The following is a 20,415-nucleotide window of genomic DNA, read 5'->3' on the forward strand; positions in this document are numbered from 1 at the left end:
ATCTCTGTCACGCCAAACCTAGTGAGTCAGTATATTTGGGTTTGTTTTCTGGCTCTCGTCAAGGAGGCTCTCGCGTAAGAGCGCTAGGGGGGGAGGCTCAAGTGAAGTAGCGAGGTGTGAGGAGGAAGATGGGGAAATGAGAATCGTGGGGCGAGGTGGCGACAGGACAGAGTGTGGAGGAAGGAAAAGAGGTAGAAGCCGAGGCAGAAGGAAGGACGCGGAGAGAAAAAGGAGGCACGAGGAGGTACGATAAAGGACAGCGGGGCGGCGAGCGAGAGCAGAGAACCGCGTGGGAGAGGGGAAGAGCAGAAGCGCCGGGTTGAGAGAGTGGAGCAACAAGGAGTGGTCGAGCGAGAAAGAGAGAATAAGTGAAGAATTTTAAAAAACACACGCCAGAGAGACAGATGAGTGAAGTATACAAGCCTAAAGCAGACGGAGCAGGAAAGAGAGACAGAATCGAGCGTGTGAATCATATAGAGCAAATTGAATAGCGGCTTGTAAGTAGATTGATGCATACATAAAGAGACTAGTCTCAAGAATACGGGGAGGATAATAATGAGGAACGAGTAATATAAAAGGGAAGAGGGAGGAGGAAAGAAGATCAAGAAGAAAAACGAAAAGAAAGGGGGAACGAGAAAAGAACACAAGAGAAAAGAGGACAATGAAAAAAAAGACGAAACCAAAAAGAATAGAAAAGAAAAACAAAGGGGAGGGTCTTTATTTTAAATGACCCAGCGGTTACAACAATACAAACCTCGCAGTCTCTTCTCTACTGAAGCCGCAAGACAATCATTCATCAAGGCCCAGACGTTGGCTTCTTCTGTTTGTTGTCTGACAGGTAAAAACATAGATTAGGACACTTGTCTGCACCATTCACTGACTTTCATGGAAAGTTGCTTTCTCCGCACTGTGACGCCATTTGGCATAAGAATCAACATGCAAAACTGACACAAACGGAATGTCTACAGATGCCACTCTGATGCAGCGGTCAACAGCCACATGCCCAGAAGTAAACACCAGAGACTCTGGTTCTCCCCCATTGTTGTTTGTTAGCATGTCTCAATGTAATTGATGCATTCAATGCGGCGTGCAGCTTCCTGAAGTTCTAAAACGGACTGCCCTTAACTGGCTTCGTGAGCACTAGACAGATGAACTCATGGATCGATCCCAAAGGAGGATAAATATTCCGCTAAAGACCAAGATAAACAACAAAGTAGGAGATAAACTATCAGATGCACTGGGACCTTTGTTAAGCCATAAATTGGTAACCATGTGGCCCCAAGGACAAAACATCTGACTCAGGGGAATGGGGATTACAGGTCCCTCTTATATAAAGACTCATTTTAGGGATGAAAGACTGCCAGCATCTCTTTCCTGATTACAACTCCTGAGCAAGGCACTAAACTCCCAACTGCAACCCAGTTTTGCCTTATGCCATGGAATCCAACGTCTGCATGGGAGTCACTGGATGAATTTGCCCCAGGGGATTACTAAATCAATATTATTAGCTCATAAGCAGGGGGAAAAAATGGGGCGCCAGACTGACTCAGTGCACCACCCGAATGGTTTCCTGTCCCATTCGAGTGCTGACTCACTGTAAGAAAATGTGACGGAGCAAAAGCAGAGCTTGAGGGTTCATATCAGGAATGTTAAACGTGGGAGCGCTGTCAGTTAAAATAGAAAGAAAGCCGGCAGTTTTTCTGAGATTGAGTGGATCAAGGGCACTTAGTCCTGGCCAGGTTCTTGGGACAACATTCCCACAGCAAATACACAAAGACGTACACTGTGTTCTGACTCTGAAGACTTTCAGGCCGGCCAAAGACTTCGGATACTTCAATTGTAACGGTTCTCTGCTTGATCCACTCAAGTATGAGAAACCTTGTCATCATATTTGGAGGAACCGAAATGAGGTTCCGAAATGGTTCCGCTACTAAAGTTAGCTTGAGCAGGAATCTGATATTTTAAAAGCAACTGGGTTTGTTTTGGGATGTACCATTTCTTAATCATTGTGAGAGTCTACAGAATCTAGTTTGACCAGAAAGAGCTCTTCCTGATCGAACTGGATTCTGGAACGCATTGCAGTCTATCACTAACCTGCGCAAAAGCATTAGTAAAGTCATATTTACAGTAAGTATGCATATTTGCATGTAAAACACTTCTAGGCCATAACCTAAAAAAAAATCAACCACATAAAAAATAAATTGACTGTGCGACTCGAAACTTCGTATGTCAGGAAGGACCATTGAAAAATTGGCACCCCCTGTAATTATTTTCAGGGCAGGATCAGGGTGAGTCATCACAACATTCAAGTGCTTCTAGATGTCAAAACCAGATTAATCCAGACCTGAGCGCAATGCACTTTTGGAACACAATGAGGGCCTTCTGTGGGACAGGTAAAGAAGTGAGGAGGGGGTTGCGTCAAAGGAGTTCTGCGGTGCGAAGAGCACATTCTTGTGTTTCATCCAAAATTCATTGGAAGCAGGATCAGGATCTGACTTTTTCCTCGGCTGCTTGTCCCCAGAAAGCTGCCTTAAGACATTTGTCCACTTCAATGTATGTTAATGTAAGACAGATTCCCTGTGTGAATGTTCTCTATACTTATGTAGGAGGGGTAAGGTTTGAAAAGACACTCGTCCTGTTGAGTCCAAAAATTCCAATTGCCATGTCAAAACATTAGAGGCAGTTCTCAGTTGACCAAAAAGTGTAAAATGGGGTCAATTTTATCCGACTTTTGACTTCCCAGCATGATCACACGAGCTGGCAGGTTCAACACTGCCGAGAGCCAAAGGCCAAATAGTTTAGTCAAGTATGTCTTCCCAAGTATGCCTAAAAGACCCCGGCTGAGACGCGAGTTCGAGCACTTAAAAAAAAAGACGACATTTAACTCCAGCAAACTTAACGAGGTGCGACTAAAACGTCAACATCTGCAACTTAACATCGATCTTTCATCTTAGTCAGCATTGAGGCATAAAACAATCCCTGAAGACACCAACCCCCCTCCCCTCCATCCCACTCAGCGACCGATGCCAAAGCTTTGGAGTCAGCTGAAGGTCCGCCATGTTTGTGTTCATCACACTGGAGATACTTGTGTAACCTATCCAAACTTTTCCTACAGGAGGGAAAGCGAGGAGAGGGGAGGAGATGGGGGGGGGAGGGGGGGGGCGCTTCTGAGTGATACCATCTGCTCTGGCTCGACTCATCAGCCAGTTGAGTCGACGGAGACTCCATCGCGTACACTTCCAGAGAGTCCCGATCAGCCCGAAATCCTTGGAAAACATTCTGACATGGCTCGACACTCTGCGTAACGTTCCCCGCTGCTCTCACAGCACTTACAGGAACCGCAATAAAAAGCCGAAATACGAAGAGCCAAAGTGCGATGTAACGTGTTGGATCTAAAGTTCCTTTGGTAATTAGTTGGGTGCAGAAACACCCAACTGTCCATTTATTTTTCAATGTCAGACTGAGAAAATCCAAGAGTGTAATGACTGGTTATTATAGGAGAACACACAATACTTTATTGACCGGTCCATGTTTATCTATAAATGACTTATTGGTAAGACCGCACCATATCTTCGCTCTCTGCTCACCATGCATACCACCACCCGCATTCTCCGTTTCAGCAGTTTTAGTTAACCTCTTCGTTCTCATAGTCTACACAACTTTTGGTTGATCTTTTCCATTTTCTGCCCCCAAACACCTGTAACACACTGCAACAAATAATAAACCTCACGTCATTCAGCCCAATATCATCGTTTAAAACGTTAGTGAGGGATACTTTGCATGCATTTTTTTTTAGCCTGTTTTGAACCTTTTATTGTCTATCTGCGATCATGTAATGTAGTCTATCATGTCACTATAACACACTGTAGTTTGTTGTCGATGTATTTGCTTTTTTTTTTTTGCTTTGTTTTACTCCAGGTCAACATTACAAATGTGAATCTGTTCTCAAATCACAATCTCTAAATAAAGAAGAAGAAGTTTACATAAATAAATACAATAGGTGGGTAAAAATACTGTGACATGATCAATCAATCAAAGGTTGTCCTTGGTTGTCCCTAAATCAGTCGTATGCGTCCAACTTTGTGGGAAAAGTTTGAGGGAAGCTCCTTTCCTGCTCCAAGTGCACGAATCAAGCTCCATGAAGGCATTTCGATGTTTGATGTGGAAGAACAAGCCAAAAAGACTCAGCTTGGAGAGTGGGACAATCTGACATCTTGTGAAAAGTCTTCCCAAAGAAATCAAGAAGCTGTTATCGCTGCAAATTCAATATTTTTTTTTATTTGTATTTTTTGTGTGAAACAGAGCTAACGTTAGCATCGAGTAAAAGGCTTCTGATATTTTTATCCATAGGTTAGGAAAGTAGACCATTCATAGCAATAGTAACCACGTGAGGGCCAAGAACTTGAGGGAACTTCACAAATTTAATCATTGGTTCAAGTGTGTGTGTGTGTGCGTGTGTGTGTGTGTGTGTGTGTGTGCGTGTGTCTCTGTGTGTGTGTGTTTTCCCGGGCCGTAAAAAGCTCTCCAGATTTGGAAGCGAGAGCCTCTCTCCTTCCTAAAACAGAGCAGGTCACATGTGTCTGCCAGCTGCCATAAAAATCCACAAACAAGTACCTGCTGGCAGCCTGTCAGTTTCTCTGGTTGCTTTTTGGACCGTGTTGGGTCATTTCCTGCTCCAGCAAACCAACTGACAGCCTTACTGACACTTTGCTATGTACTTTCTGCCTCGAAATTTCAATTTGCTGTGTTCCAAAACAGTTTAGCCGGTGCGAAGGGTTTGTGACTCAATTGATTCCAGGTCGTCTCCCGCAAACAAATTGTCTGCTGGTGCTGGGAAATGAAAGCACCTGATGGGTGGATGGGATGTCCTGAGAATTCTGATTGCAGAAGGTTTCACAGTGAAATGTTGTGATGGAAAACACGTTTTGTTTCTTTTGCTTTGCCAGAACCTGATGATTTATCCCAAAGGCCTTGTTTGATTTTACGACCCTTTCAGCTTGTTCGTGTCCATTTCTGGCCAAGTATAGACGTTTTATCATTTTAAAGATTTGTTTTTAATGCTTTTTTGCTTCTTTTACTGCATAAAGTTTTTAATGTCAGTTCTTTTTATTAGCATGCAATAGCATTTCATTTTTATTTTTTATCCCTTCAAATTCAATTTTTTTGACACAAGCGACTACTGAAATTTGTATCTTTTTTATCTTATATTGCTAATAGGACAGTCTCTCTACAGCCAGCGGAGGACACTTCCACTTCTTAAATTAGAATGCAGTTCTTCTCCATGTTCAGCAGACGGTATCCCCCCAATCAAAATTGTGTTATTTATTTGCATTGGAGTGCAGTAAGCCATTAAACTCCTATTTCGGAAACTCAGAATATTACATGAAATTGCTCACATGTCCAAATATTTATAAATCTGGTCGAAACATACGAAACACAAATTTTAAATTGTTGAGTCTGGAATGAAAACCATTTCATCTAAATTGTATGATTTAATCCAGTATAGGAATAAAGAAATAAAGTTTTCATGTGTTTCAAATGGCCAAAGGTGGCCATGATAAGAGCCAAAAAGTCCAATTTGATACACACTGTATATCCATCAATCCATCCATTTGCTGTCCCGCTTTTCCTCACTAGGGTCGCTGGGCATGCTGGAGCCTATCCCAGCTATCTCCGGGCGAGAGGCGGGGTACACCCTGAACTGGTCGCCAGCCAATCGCAGCGAACACAGAAACAAACAACCATTTGCAGGCACGTTCACACCTACGGAGTCTTCAATTAACCTACCATGCATGTTTTTGGGGTGTGGGAGAAAACCGGAGTGCCCGGAGAAAACCCACGCAGGCACGGGGAGAACATGCAAACTAAACAAAGGCGGGGTCGGGATTTGAACCCCGGTCCTCAGAACTGTGAGGCAGATGTACTAACCAGTCGTCCACCGTGCCGCCACACACTGTATATTATTGCTATATTTTAAGAGCAGAAGTTGGAACAAAATCTGACAAAATTACACACTCCTTGGGAAGTTTCATTACATTTGCATTACCACAGCTGAAATTATTGAAAAAGTGTCACCACAGAGCCCAGATGGTGAACGTGATTATCATTATCTGACTTATAAAGACTCAGTTGTGACTCCGTTTTTGTCTTGAAGACAGTAAGGAGATGAAGAATTGATTGTGGGCCACCAAGATAACAAATCCTCATCTCACTTCTCCAGCTCAGTCCCGCTAACCAACATGGTGACGTTCTGTTAAACACCACGGCGTCTAGCTCGGCCGCAAGTTTCGCTCTCCATTACAAGGAGACCACAAAACCAGAGGGAAGCCTCCATGCCCTTGCTCAAGCGCAAACGCTATGTTAATCGGAGAGAGCAATTTGCTGGAAACCTGACCCTGAACTGAAATGCTATGTAATTAATTAAAAAGGAAAACACGTTGAACGTGAGACGTAAAAAAAAAAAAAAGAGGTTGTTTTATGAAGAGTATTCGTCCGGAATGATAATGATAAATATATAGAGTTTTGGCGTAGAATAACTCTTTAATAACTTAAAATGAGCTGGTTCTTTCATTCCTGTCGCAACAACAAAAAAAGACGAGAGGCTAACTCCTAAGTCACTTAATTTCCCATAGTGTTTAATATCAACATTGCAATGAGCTGTGGTTTTTCTAATAGAAATATTTAGATATAGAAGAGCAGCCAACAGCTCTGCTTATCAACTTTGGCCAATGGAGTGTAAACTTTTGTTAATTTAAACAACCTTGTAAGATGGAAATTGAATTGTTCACGTTTACCAGCCAACAATCAGAACAAACCTTCATTTCAAATGCTGATGGGCCACTGCTTGCAATGTGCCGAAAAGCAACGCAGCTGCAGCCCAGCTGAGCAAACAAAACAAAAACACAACAAAGTTCCACAAAACAACCTGAAGTAGCGTCCCTGAACCTCCAAACCAAATACTCTTTTGTGTTTTAGTGAGGTTTTCTCTAAAAGATAAGGTATAAAAGTAATATTCATCAAATAAGAAAAGTTGCTCTGTCAATAAAACACTTACAAATAATCAAAAACAGCTTCATCTGTTAGCTTTGTTGACTGTAGACTGGATATTAGCTGAGTAGCTAGCCACCACATTAGCCGTAACGCAAGAAAACCTATATGAGTTCAAAGGTTAATGTCAGCCACATAAGCTGTATGGCTGGCTACGCTGATTTTGTAGGTCAAATTACCTATATACTTGTGTGGCTAGCAAACATGTTTGAGTTAATAAGCAAATGTTAGCCATATTAGCTGGATGGCTGGCTGCCTGACTTTTAAGAATTAGCAATATCATGTTAGCTGCATTAGCTGTATGGCAAGTTTCTGTTTGCTGTGTGGCTAGCAAACTGATTTGCGTTAGTGAGCTAATGTTAGCCACATTAGCTGTATGGCCATTAGTTGGCTGACTGTGTTAGCTGTGTGGCTGGCAGACTGATTAACCAGCTTGCGTGGTGTTAGCTATATAGCTTTCATGATTTAAAAAAATGTGAAGTATATCAGTCAGATTTAGTGGTTGCTAGGTTGTTGTAGATATTATTATTATTATTATTACATAATAATGTTATTGTAAATGTGATTTTTGAGGATGCTGAAGTCATCACTCTCTCAGCACTCTGTGACCTTCTGGTATGACAACATAACAGTCACCTGCTTGTTTTCAGCTCCATCATTATTTTCCGCTCTGACCAACTCTTTCCATGCAAGCTAGCTCCAGGCGTTCCAGACACCAGGATGCCAGGCGCTCCCAGAACAACAAACAATTTTTGGACACGACACATTTTTGGATGTTCCACTAAAAGCTGCTTCCTCCAGGAATGTTGTTTCATCCATCTCCTTGTACCTTATGGTAACGTCCTGCACGAGCACACTGGACGCACTGTGTAGCTGTTAGCATGGTAAAAGAGCACTACCATCTTTCCCTCATAACACCAGTGCACGCCATCAGAACAGCCTTTTGCAAACTTTACAAATTACTGAGGGAACATACTAAAATAAATGTCTGAGCTCACATGCAAAAAGCTAATAACAATCAAAGAGAAGCATTGATCCCTAACTTGTACAGAATAACACCCTAAACCAGACCAGGAAGTGTCACTTCATAGGGCAGACTATCTAAAAAAATAAAAAAAAAAAAAAAAACTCCTAAACTTGTCTGAGCTAAAAGCTAACAACAACACAAACAAGCCAAGACAATTCTCTAATTTTGTACCACTTAGCACCCTAAAACCAGACCAGGAACTAGGAAGTGTCAGTATAAAGGCTGGACTACTTCAAAATAATCAACATTAAATCAGCATTTCACAAACTTCAGAAATGTCGAAGCTAACATGTTAAAAAGCTAACAATATCACAGACGAGCTATAAGGCTTCAGTAAATTTGTACTCTTGACGCACCTAAAACAAAACCAGGGAGTGCTACTGGAGGCCAGGCCACCTCAAAACGTACACCACCAGCGTTTACCACACAGAAATGTTGGAGCTAACAAGCTAAACGATATGTCCATGCTAATGTGCTAAAAGCTAACTACAAACATAGAGGTGCCAGGATTCTGCCCTAAATTTGTACAGGCAAGTACCCTGAAACAAGATCAGGAATCGCCTCAAAATCTGCACCATTAAAACAGCTTTTGCCATACTTACAGAAATGTTCGAGCTATTATGCCTTAAGCCAACAACACAGAGAAGCCATGGTCCTTATGAAACCAGATCAGGAAGGTCCACTGTGAAGGTCTAACAACCTCATAACATACACCATAAAGCCAGCTTTTCCAAACTGAAGAAATGTCTGAGCTAAAACGCTAAAAGAAATGTCTGAGCTAACATGCTATCAGCTAACAACGATTAGCCTAAAATCCAATTAGTTATTGCTGAGTTCTTTTATCTCAATTGTAAAATTACAATTAGTCTTCAAAGCCAATGCGAGGTATGACGTGACGCTGCCACTTCCTGCATTTGTCCTCACAAATGAAAGACATTTTTTTTAAGCGCGTCCAGCACTCAAAGTAGATTTTTGTTTGGTCGCAAGTAAATTTAGCCATTCCTGTTCCTCCCTCTGGGATGACGCACGTGTTTTGATTTGTGTGCCTCCATTTAGATAGCACGCCACTCCACGCCGCTGTGACTTCCTGCGTGGGGGGCTTTTAAACGTTTCCTTTTCAAAACACACTTTGAAGTTCATTTTGACACACAAAAAAAGGGGAAAAGTGGAGGAAAACTCACAACAAGGCAGATTTGACCGTTTGGTGGCGAGTGGAATGTGACGTTTGTGTACCGTAACGCATCCCTTCTTTATTTACCTCAACTACAAAGAGGGTCCACTCTTTATTTGGCCTGTGAAGACCCCCTCTTGTTAAAATAATGCAGTCTCTTCACACCAGCAGTTGGCAAAATATGGGCCCCCCAAGCTTTTACATTATCAAGAGTCCGATAATATTTGTTGCACTTATTTAGCAGTTTCTTTCTGAAAATTGGTTCATTCAAATGTATTGTTTTTATTAAATTATCTCAATGAATAATTGGTCAATTGATTAATTGTAAATAATAAAATGTTTTGAAAATATTTTGAACATAATTAATTTTACATCTACATTCAACATTTTTATATTTACTTTAAATTATCATTTGATTTTATTATTGTAAATAAAATAAAACATATTGTAAAATCAACAATTTCACATATAGCATTGATATTGTTGTATGTATCCTATTAAATAATGAGGTAATTAATTAATTTTGAATAAAATATTTAATTTGTTTTAAATCATTCTTTAAATATATGTATACGTAAATATATGTAGAATTCTAAGTAATATAATGAAAATAAATTTATTATTATTTCATTTGGGCGGCACGGTGGATGACTGGTTAGAGCGTCAGCCTCATAGTTCTGAGGAGCGGGGTTCAATCCCCGGCCCCACCTGTGTGGAGTTTGCATGTTCTCCCCATGCCTGCGTGGGTTTTCTCCGGGCACTCCGGTTTCCTCCCACATCCCAAAAGCATGCATTTATTGGAGACTCTAAATTGCCCGTAGGTGTGACTGTGAGTGGTTGTTTTCTTGTATGTGCCCTGCGATTGGCTGGCAACCAGTTCAGGGTGTACCCCGCCTCCTGCCCGATGACAGCTGGGATAGGCTCCAGCACGCCCGCGACCCTAGTGAGGTGAAGCGGCTCAGAAAATGGATGGATTATTTCATTTTTTAAAATTAAGAATTTTACATACACATTTCCACCCCATCTCCCAATTAATTTAATTAAAAACTAAATGTAAGCCCTTGAGCACAAAGGTTTGCTCATCCCTGCTTTTTAACCTATTTTTTAAAATGAAAAGTTCAGATTTTTTCCAGAAAACATAACTTTTATTCGCATTTGCAGCATCACAAGAGGCTATCGAGCTGATTGTGATGTGGTGGTTGGCTCATGAAGTCATTTTTGGATGCTGCAAGACTGTTTTACAACACTGAGCTACTACGGATGAGAGGCTACCTCGGCGCAACGTTCACTCCAAAATTTACATTTTTTGATTGGCCAAATACTTTAAAGGACATTTGAACAACAGTAGCATGCACCCGAATGGCAATTATGTGCACTGATTTGTTTGGAAAGACTAAAAATCTAAATCACGTCTGTGCCACTAATAGCTTCCAGGAAACCACAAGTGTAATAAAAAAAAATACTTTACATGATTTATTTTCAATTCAGTCAATCAGAAAAGTTGCCCTGTCAGCCAAAAGCCTTTAAATTATTAAATATTTTAACTGCGTTAGCTTCAAGCAGACACACAACCAAGTGTGGCTAAATAATGTTAGCCACATTAGCTGCATGGCTGGCTGGTGGATTTTCTGAATTAAAAATCTGAATTAAAAGGTTAGCTGTATGGCTACAAAACATATCTGAATTGGCAGGCTAATAGTAGATACATTGCTGAAAAAAATTGGCTGAGTGATTTTTCTGAATAAGCACAGAACTGTTATTTATAACAGCTATGTGGCGAGACGACTTAGCAGAGTTAGCAGGCTAATATTAGCCACATAGGTATATGTCTGGCAAGTGGATTGTTTTGTGTTAGCAGGCTAAAGTTAGCTGAATGGATAGAAAAACATATCTGAGTTAGCAATCTAACCATGTTAGATGTTTAGCTGGCTGGATTTACTGAATTAGCGCACTGGTTTTAGCTGCATAAGTTGTGTGGCTCGAAAAGATAACAATCTGATGTTAGCTACATTAACTATACGGCCAACTGGTAGATTTTTCTACCTTACCAAGCGAACGTTTGCTACAATAGACAGATGGCTGGCCAGCTTTAGTGAATTACCATGTATATTTTATCTACATTAAGTATGTGGTTAGAAGAGTTAATAAGCTAATATTAGCTGTATGGTTGGCTGAAGATTTTTCTTGAATCAGTAAGTTAACATCGGCTACGTTAGCTGTTTGGCTAATGGACCATTTAGCAAATCAACTTCGGTTTAGCAATGTAGCTTGCTTTAAAAAATAAAATAAAATAAAAAATAATATATATATATATATATATATATATATATATATATATATATATATATATATATAAGTTGTTTGCCACAGATTTAGCTTTTGCTAAGCAGTACTGGGTTTTCATGATCTAAATACAAATTAACTAATTTTACTGTGTCAAAACACTAAGGTGGTGTAGAAAGATCAATATGACAAAATATAGCTTCTCCAGTTTACATCAACATCAACCCCACTTTCCTTCCTCCTAAACTAAACTAAATCTTAAAATGAGTTTTATTACACAGTAGACTTGCAAGGTGAGGTGCTTTTTCATTCTACTTTCACGGCAAACAATCCCGCTCTGTCTGGAAGGGGTTCAACTTCGTTAAGGAAGGTCCCAATTACTGCGCGAAAGGGAACTAACGAGCACAATGCTGCTTTTGTAACACGCCAATCACAGCTTCGGATAACCACATTGCGGCCAGTTCAAGAATGGATTGCGCAGGTGTACCTAATCAAGCGTCCAAACCATGATGTAACCATGGAAACAAAAGGTGATGGGGTGGAGTGTATCAGTCACACAAACTCCTGATAAGATTCTCTGGAATTTGGAAAACATCCACTTTCTTAACAGCTAATTGCGTTTAAAGTTGATCTTATCAAACACAGAGCAAACATGCACTCAGGATTTTATCAGCGTCATTAGTGCGACCGTTTAATCACCACCAGTTGTTAAAAGTTGCTCCGTATGAGGTTTACACAAACATCCAATAAGATGGACTTTTATGACCTCATTTGTGGGAAAACATTACTTTTGTTTGAGAATGAGGTCCCAAAGGAGGCTTGAGGAGGTTCTGTCACCTCATTTTATTCTTTTTTCTTTTCTTTTTTAAAAAAAATAAGCTATTGGTTGTGTTGTAAAACGCGAGCATTTAAAGCTTTGTGTGACCAAAAATGTCATAAAAATGTAGCAGAGAAGCGTACAAACACGACCACCCACAGCATTGGCGCAGATGTAGTAACAGATGTAGTATGCAATTACTTGGAAAAAAGCAGACAGATACCGGCTACAAAACACCAATAAACAGGGAAATGGATCAATAGACAACCATCGACATAACTTGACTGGATGGATAAATATATATATATATATATATATATATATATATATATATACACACACTGGGAAAAATCGTGCTGTTTGACTCTAAATATTTGGTAAGCGGCTACACACTGAGGGTTCTATTTGGAAATATGGCTGAGTCAGCAAAATAGGGACACTGACTGGGGACACAACAGCTATTCCAATGAGTGTAGTTTACATTTTATTTATTTAATGCCATTCCTATGCATGTTTTGTTTTCATTTGTGTCTTCCACAAATGCAAAATGACGGGGAAAGCTGAAAAAGCGGCAGAATGTCAACTTTAAGTGCATTTCTAACTCAAATTCAATACAATAGCAAAGTTAGCCAAACAGAAGAGGGCCACTTGTTCTATCTTGTTCTCACCCATCAGATCTTAAATTTCCTTTTTACGACAACACTTTTGCATCCCAACCAATTGAAAACCAATCCCATCCTTGCATGTAAGAAGTCATTCATTCTCGAGTTAACCCAAGATGCATCATCATAACCAGAGCCAGGACACTCACCGTCCAGCTGGAAACCTGCCGAGGAGCTCAGGACTAGAAATAATCCAATACACCAGGGAGGAATCCTGTGCACACAAAAAAAACAAAAACAAAAAAAAATAAAAGTCAGATTCAAAGTGCTATTAACAAGCCCTCCCAGTTAACATGGATATTTGACTTCTAAAGCCGTCAATGGCAGTGAATGTGTTAAAAGTAGTTCAAATTCAATTCAGTAATTTTGTCGACATACCGCAAGTTCATCTTGACAGCTTTGGATCACAACTAAACCCTGCTCATGCGAGAGAGAGAGATGGAGTCCACTCTGAGTCCTGCGGGTTCGTTCTGAGCTAAAAAGCCCGGCTTCTCCTCCTCCTCCTCCTCCTCCTCCTCGTCTTCCTCCTCCTCCCGGTCCAAACAAAGCAGCTTCAGTGCATCGGCTCCCCCAAAAAAATGGGAGGGGAGTTTGAAACCTGACTCTGGACCACCGGCCTCTAATCCAGTCCACGCACAAGCACACACACACGCACACAAATTAGCACACTGCAGTGAAGTCGTCGTCCTCCTCGTCTTCCTCACTTTTACTTTGATGTAAAGTCTCTTCCCGTGTGGCCTTGACCTCAAAACATCCTCTCAGCCATCGATTTGTCTTTAATTATGCTAAAAATGACTTAAAATATACATTAAAGACTTCTTCTTCAATGTAATTCCGCTCATCCAACATCGTGTTTTTGCTACCAGATGACGGGAATTCCAAATATCAACATTTCAGCATTCAACAATGGCCCAAAATGCACAACCAATCAGACGCTTCACGAAAACGCTGCAATAGCACAACAAGCATAGCCTCGTGTTTTAAAATATTCCATTGGTGATTAATAACGTTGCAGACAAAAGTGATTTAAGTCACTAGATAAGGACAGTAAAGGCCATCTGCTGGCTGCCAAAAAGTGAACCCCAATGAAGCTCTCCTGTTTTTGCCTTTTTCAAACGACAGTAGCTCCTTATTTAACAATGGTAAGCGTGACACTTGACAGTACAACTCGCCTTTGACAGTTATAGAGGAAGAGTTTCAACAAAGTAGTGAGAATATCGGGGAAAACCAACTGGCCAAATAGTGAGCCCAGAGGATCAATACAGTAAACAGTACTTCATTTCAACATGTGGAATATAATGTGCAATAAGTGAAATATAAAATATTTAAAAGTGTCATTTTTATTTACCCTTGACAGATTTTTAGTCATGTTTCATTCGATTAATAATCTATTTAAAAGCACTTTACGTTAAGAGTACCATTAAAAGGGCTTCTAATTTTTTTTATACTGTAAGTAGAATAATTACAATGTTATAAAGAAGGTGTTGCTCACTATTAGGTGCATGTCATTGGTCTCTATAAAGCACTTATAAGGCATTTATAAACGTTTAGAAAAGGGGCCCCGAACAACTTAGCTCGACAATACAACTCGCCTTTGTCAGTTTGAGAGATTTAACCAAATTGTGAGCCGAGTCTTGCCAAATAGAGACCCCAGAAGAACATACTTAGTTTTATTAAGTATATAATGTAAAGGGATTTTTTTTATCCGCTATTTGACCCACAAAATCCTGCGTTTGCAATCCCGCCTTGTTGATTTATGCAGACGACCTGAGCGGCGAGAAACCCGATAAGACGCTAAAGCGCTTGAGAGCCCGTCCGAGCTCGTCGTGCGATGTTCCGTCGCGACTTTTCTTTTCCGGGCCTGCACAGCCCGGAACAATCTTCCAGCCGAAGCACCTCATCGGTAGCAGCAGCTCTTAATTAAAACATGCAAGCCACCTCCGGCATGTTTACAAAACCCCAAGAGGTGTTGAAGTGGCTTGTCAAAGCTGGGGGGGGGACACATCTCCAACTACATCATCCGCAAATACCACAAACATGAGCTTGTCTTTATTAATAAACCTATTAACGTCCAGTTTTCGTCGTCGCATTCGATGCCGCTGACTACGTTTACTGCTTTCGTTCATATTCTGCATTTTTAGTAGACATAATTTAGCATTCTGGTTATCTTACATATGCATGCATCCCTTTGTCTCAGTTATTACTACATGTATGGTTTGGAACATTATTGCTGCTGTTCACTTATGAATATAAAGTATGATTTATTTATGTATAGTTATTATAATTTCATTCACAACCTTTTTTTCTAGATACAATGCTGCTGACTATTCTTGCTGCTGTTCATATTGGTATATATATTTGTATATATATATATATATATATATATACTTATTCCTGCCTAGCCGTTAGTTTTAGTAGCATATATCAGATAGTATTGCTGGTGGTTATTTAACTTATGATTTATTTATTTTTTACGTACAATGCTGCTGACTGTTCTTGCTGCTTTTCACATTCAGTTTTGCACAGATTATATTTATTTGTGTCAAGTTTTCCATTCATATAGTAGAAAGTTGCCATTGCCTGATGTAAACATGCACATTGATATTTGTGGATTGGATTTTCCTTTCATATGTTATCCTTGCATGCTGCTGGAAAACGTAGACAGTATTTCCCCATTTGTGGGACTACTAAAGGGTTAATAACTAAGAAACTGACGTGTGACATCATCGTCCTTCCGTCTGCCGCCTTGTCCGGCCTCAAGAGTTTTTCGGGGGTGGGGGTCACTTGGAATTTTCCTTGAACGAAGATGGCGGCGCAATGGGGAGATAAAGACCTCGTTCCTGACGGCGTGGGCCAGATAAGCGTCAGGCTGGCACGCGAGGGACGCCGTTCGAGAGGCCACGCCGCCGATAAGACGCTCACACCTCGGCGGCCTCGTCGACGCCGACTGCCGGTTAGCATTCCCAAGTTTTTTTGCGACATTTGTTTCCATTTCGAGTGTGCCTGCGCACATTCAAAGGCATTCGTGTCAGGGTTCTCGAACTTTTTGGGTCATCCAATAACACCAATTAAACATGTCTTCCATGCGTACCCCTAAATCCCACCAATTGTTTCTTTTTAATAGAAAATACATTTCAATGTCATGATAATAAAGTGGTAATCATTACATTTTCTCTGGGAAATAATGCTACAAGAATAAAGTCGGGATTTTTCCATGATAAAGTCGGAATATTATGACCATAACTTCAAACGAGGTTAGAAAGTCCCATTTTATAATGTGAATGAATGTGAATGTTACGGCTTTTTTTTTTTCTGGAACGCAAGACACCTTTACGCTTTACAAAACCTCCATGTTGCGAGCCAGCAAGTTTGTATGACTTCAACAAATGAAGTCAGGACTTGACAGGACTTGCTTGAAATGCAGAGAGGACTCTAGGCTGATTTTTTTCCCCACAGTAAATTAGGACTAGCTTGAAACCTGAAGGTTAAGATTTGAGATTTAATTCTGACTTGCACATGTGACTTCACTGACATCAATAGGAAAACCTCAAGCTGTAGAACTGAAGAAGCGTTTTGGATCAAAGGTGAAATTGTCTTCGACGGCCAACAACAGTGCAGGGGCCTCCGTTCAACTTCTGCAGATTGCCATCGCCTCCTAAATGCTTCTTATGGTACATTCCAGTCAAAGTTTTGGCCCGGAAAGAGGCGACACGGGACCTTGGTTGTGTCCAAGTTCTTTCTTTCATGTGCAAGCGTCCTTACCCTGAAATGACATCTGAAATCCTTCCCAAGATAAAAATAAAATGTGCTGCAGTCATTGTGTTGGTCTCACATGGCACGTGTCGCGATTCCCCGCGACGGTTGCGTCACATCCAATTAGCTGCCCAACCAGACGACAACCTCGGTCGGTGGTAAACATCTCGTCTGGATGTTCGCGGCATGATGTCATGACTCCACAAGGTGAGTGGTAAGTGCAGGTGATGGTTGCAACATCGTGGTCTGTATTTTAGTTGACTGGCTTCAATGAAAACCAAATAAAAGACATCTGTAGGCAGCATCTGGACTGCAGTTGGAAGTGTGGGAGGGGGGGGGGGGGGGGGGGGGGATGCCATGTTGAAGATGATGTTTGGGACCACTGACAACTAGAATGTCCCCGTTATTGACGTCTCGACAGGGCTTCCCATGGGGGAAAGTCTTGGGTTCCAATCTCAGATGTGTGTACCCTTTTGTAGGTGGTTGGAACATCCTGGCAGAGGAAGGAAAGGACAGACACTAACAAGGGGGATGAACCTGAAGGGTGGACCACCCACCCATCCATCTTCTAATGCTTATCCTCTTCAGTGGTTGAGCTGAAACCTCAAACCAGATGTTTTGTTGTTTTTTTTCCCCATCCAGACGCATCTTTGTGTCCCTTGAGATTTGCTTGATAAATCGAAGCGACAACAGTGGCTTGATTTACTAGTTTAATTTGGTTTCGTAACCATGCTTGTGACGCACCTTGGCCGCCAGGGGGAGGTACAATACAGACACTTATAATAAATGAAGAAGAGTTTCACAACTAAGTGACTCAGTATGCTGCACTCATAGACGTCTTCACAGAGGATAAGTGTTATATGCCTGTGAGTATTGTTCTATTGTCTGTCTACATGTGTTACTGAGCAGTTTGTGTTTAAACGTGTCGCTCGAAGGGTTATAAATACTGCAACATGGTTCCTAGATTCCTTCGCTGGTTTATGGCGTTTTGTATCTTGTGTTAGCATTAGGCTAGCAGACTTTTGTAAGTTGTGGCTTGATTGAATACATGACGTGCAATTGTCTTTGTTTTATGTTTAAACTTCAACTGGGAGCGCCAATAAACAGTTTGAAGAAAGAATTGTTTACTATCTGCTGCCTTGTAATTCCAAATTTTAAGAGCAAACTCAGGGTGGGAAAAAAATAAATAAATCAGCTGAGCAACCTTGTTTTTATCTCGAAAATGTAAGACAAGATACCACTTCATATGATTATTAATATTAACAACCCTATAGTCAAGTACTGAAACAGACGTGCATGGGCTAAGTAAGAACAATTACATTTGGTTACTGCTGCAAATATAGAGGTGCATCCCAGCAAGGTGGGTTTTTTTTGGGCGGGGGGGTAATAATTTCAAAATTGTGCTTTTTATTGACATTTTCCTTCATTTGTCAATGAATACTAGATATGAAAGTTTATGACACAATCCAGTTCGATGGGTGTTTATCTAACAATCTGGTTCTGACCCAAATGAGGAAAGTTCTGCCTGTCTTGGATGTCTGAATGGATGGGGGGGTCTATTTGTGTGTGTGTGCCTTGAAACTGAAATCCAAATGTTTAGTTGACAAAAGAGCAGCCACCCACAGCAGGGGGGGGGTTGTAGGAGGAACAAGGGGGAATGTGTGGGGGCACGCGGGGGGCTTTTTGTCTATCTGTGCTAAGAGTGATTGGCAGCGACTTGAGCCAAAAGGTCACGCCTGCTTTTAAGAGTGAAAGTTGATCTGAAAAAAAAGCCCCCGAGAAAGTCCGACGCTCCGCTTCCGCCATCACTTGAGCTCGAAACTTCAGTGTGAGCCGCGCAGCAGAATGCAAAGAAACAAATCGTGAGTCGTCAATAAAAAAAGATGACTTTGAAATTGACATTTCAAACTCGAATTAAATCATTTAACGCTCCTGTGGCGCCGCATTTGTTTTTTTTTGGGGGGGGGGGGGGGGGACGACTTTAAAGGCCGAGTGTGCAGGGAGGTGTGTGTGTGTGTGTGTTGTGTGTGTGTGTGTGTGTGTGTGTGTAAGTCAGGTAGCCAGACTTTGTTCATTCATCCCGCGTTTGGCCCGACTGCAAATCCCTCGGAAAATACGACGGAAAAAATGAATTCTCCAGTCTCCAGTCAGGGCTGGGCTGCTTTGGTTCGTTAGAATATCTATCTTAATAATAATAATAATACTGCTTGTTAGATTTTACACATTATTCATCACACACGCTTAATGCACACTTAAAGCCTACTTTGACTTCTGTTTTTACCCCCCAAAACACAAAACAGCTGCTTCCTAAATTCGCCCTTTGATATTTGATATCTTCTGGCCAGTCAAATGACTTTGATGTGACTTTTTGAAAAACACGATTTACAAAAGAAAAGGAATAAAAACACATTGCTACAACATGGTCAAGAACAGCACAGAAAAAGTCTCCCAACAGTATTCGGGTTCCACGTGATTTTAGAGATGGGAAAATTCACCTCTAAATTTGCACAAAACTTCTGAGTTCAAAGGATGAACTCTGAGCTTTTTTTTTAAGGGGGAGGGGGGGGGGGCGGGGAGTTGTTCAGTGATGTATTGTTTTTAGTTTTACTATTGTTGTTGGTAAGTTTAAGTTTGACTCTTATGTTGAAGATGTTTGGAGCGTTAACGTCTGATCGCACCACAAGACCACGAAAGGTTTTCACTCTTTTTAAGAAGATGCACACAAAAAACTGCCTCGTATTTTTTTTCTTTTTCTGACTGTTCCATCCAGAGGCCTGTTCCTCAGTCAGTTGTGTCGACAATGCAAATCCTCAAAAGAGACTTCCAACAGCGCAGATCATCTTTTCTCCATTAGAACATCTTTGGTGGCACAAAAGAAAAATGTCTCTCTTTCGGATCCAAACCTACGCTGTATGGAAAAATGAGAAGGGAGGCAAAAGTCTTCATCCCTCACTTAATCAACTAATTAGCAAAAAGAGATGGGAATTGTTCATCACCCTCTGAAACTGAACTGGTGAGTGACTTCTGCTTTTACGCTGTTTCTTGGATGGATTTGGAGTAGGAGAGCAAAGCCATCAAACACTTTTGGGATGGATGACTCACGTCATAGCGCTTCTGGACCAATGGAGACATGCCCCAATACTTTGGTCAGTATAATGTCTTCTCCAAGTCACTGTGGACATTGAGCTCCGGCCAAGTGTTACATAAAATCCTTTCCAGCTTAAACCTCTGGAGTCCTTTTTTTCGTTCTTTTCTCATCAGAAAACACCTCAACATTCCACCAAACTTTTCCACTTTCCTTGTTCTCATCGTGTGCTCATCATTGATCGGGCAGGAAGGCGCAGAGAAGCGTAAAAAGGACAGAAATATTTTTTTTCCAGCTCCAATCAACACACGCAATAAATGACTAAATAACACAATCCAGTGAAGAAGTGAATTTTGCACACCTGTGTATTGTGGTGAAACTGAATGTAATTTTGGGTCTTGAAGGAAGAATGTTTTTTATACAAACATACAAGCTATAGCTGCCATGCTATTTTTTTTTGTTTCAAGGCAAAAAAAACAAACAAAAAAAAAAAAAAACATTCACCGCTGTGTGCTAAAATACAAAACAGGCGTGAATTTGAAGCCGGAACTGTTTTGTTGCGAGTCGAAC

The 20,415-nt window shown here is 40.9% G+C and overlaps 1 protein-coding gene across 2 annotated transcripts in view; it reads right to left on the reverse strand.

The window, feature by feature from the left end:
- Positions 1 to 13,488, reverse strand: part of LOC133396590 (collagen alpha-1(XVIII) chain-like) — a 36,712-nt gene extending 23,224 nt beyond the window's left edge. For both annotated transcript variants that reach the window (XM_061666604.1, XM_061666603.1), the window contains exons 1-2: positions 13,386 to 13,488; positions 13,157 to 13,221 (exon numbers count right to left, since the gene is read on the reverse strand). In XM_061666604.1, the coding sequence (XP_061522588.1) occupies positions 13,157 to 13,221; positions 13,386 to 13,396 (76 nt within the window). In that variant the 5' untranslated portion in view covers positions 13,397 to 13,488. The remainder of the gene's footprint in view (positions 1 to 13,156; positions 13,222 to 13,385) is intronic.
- Positions 13,489 to 20,415: the final 6,927 nt, after the last annotated feature.

This window comes from Phycodurus eques, chromosome 21 (assembly GCF_024500275.1).
Source record: "Phycodurus eques isolate BA_2022a chromosome 21, UOR_Pequ_1.1, whole genome shotgun sequence".
NCBI lineage: Eukaryota > Metazoa > Chordata > Actinopteri > Syngnathiformes > Syngnathidae > Phycodurus > Phycodurus eques.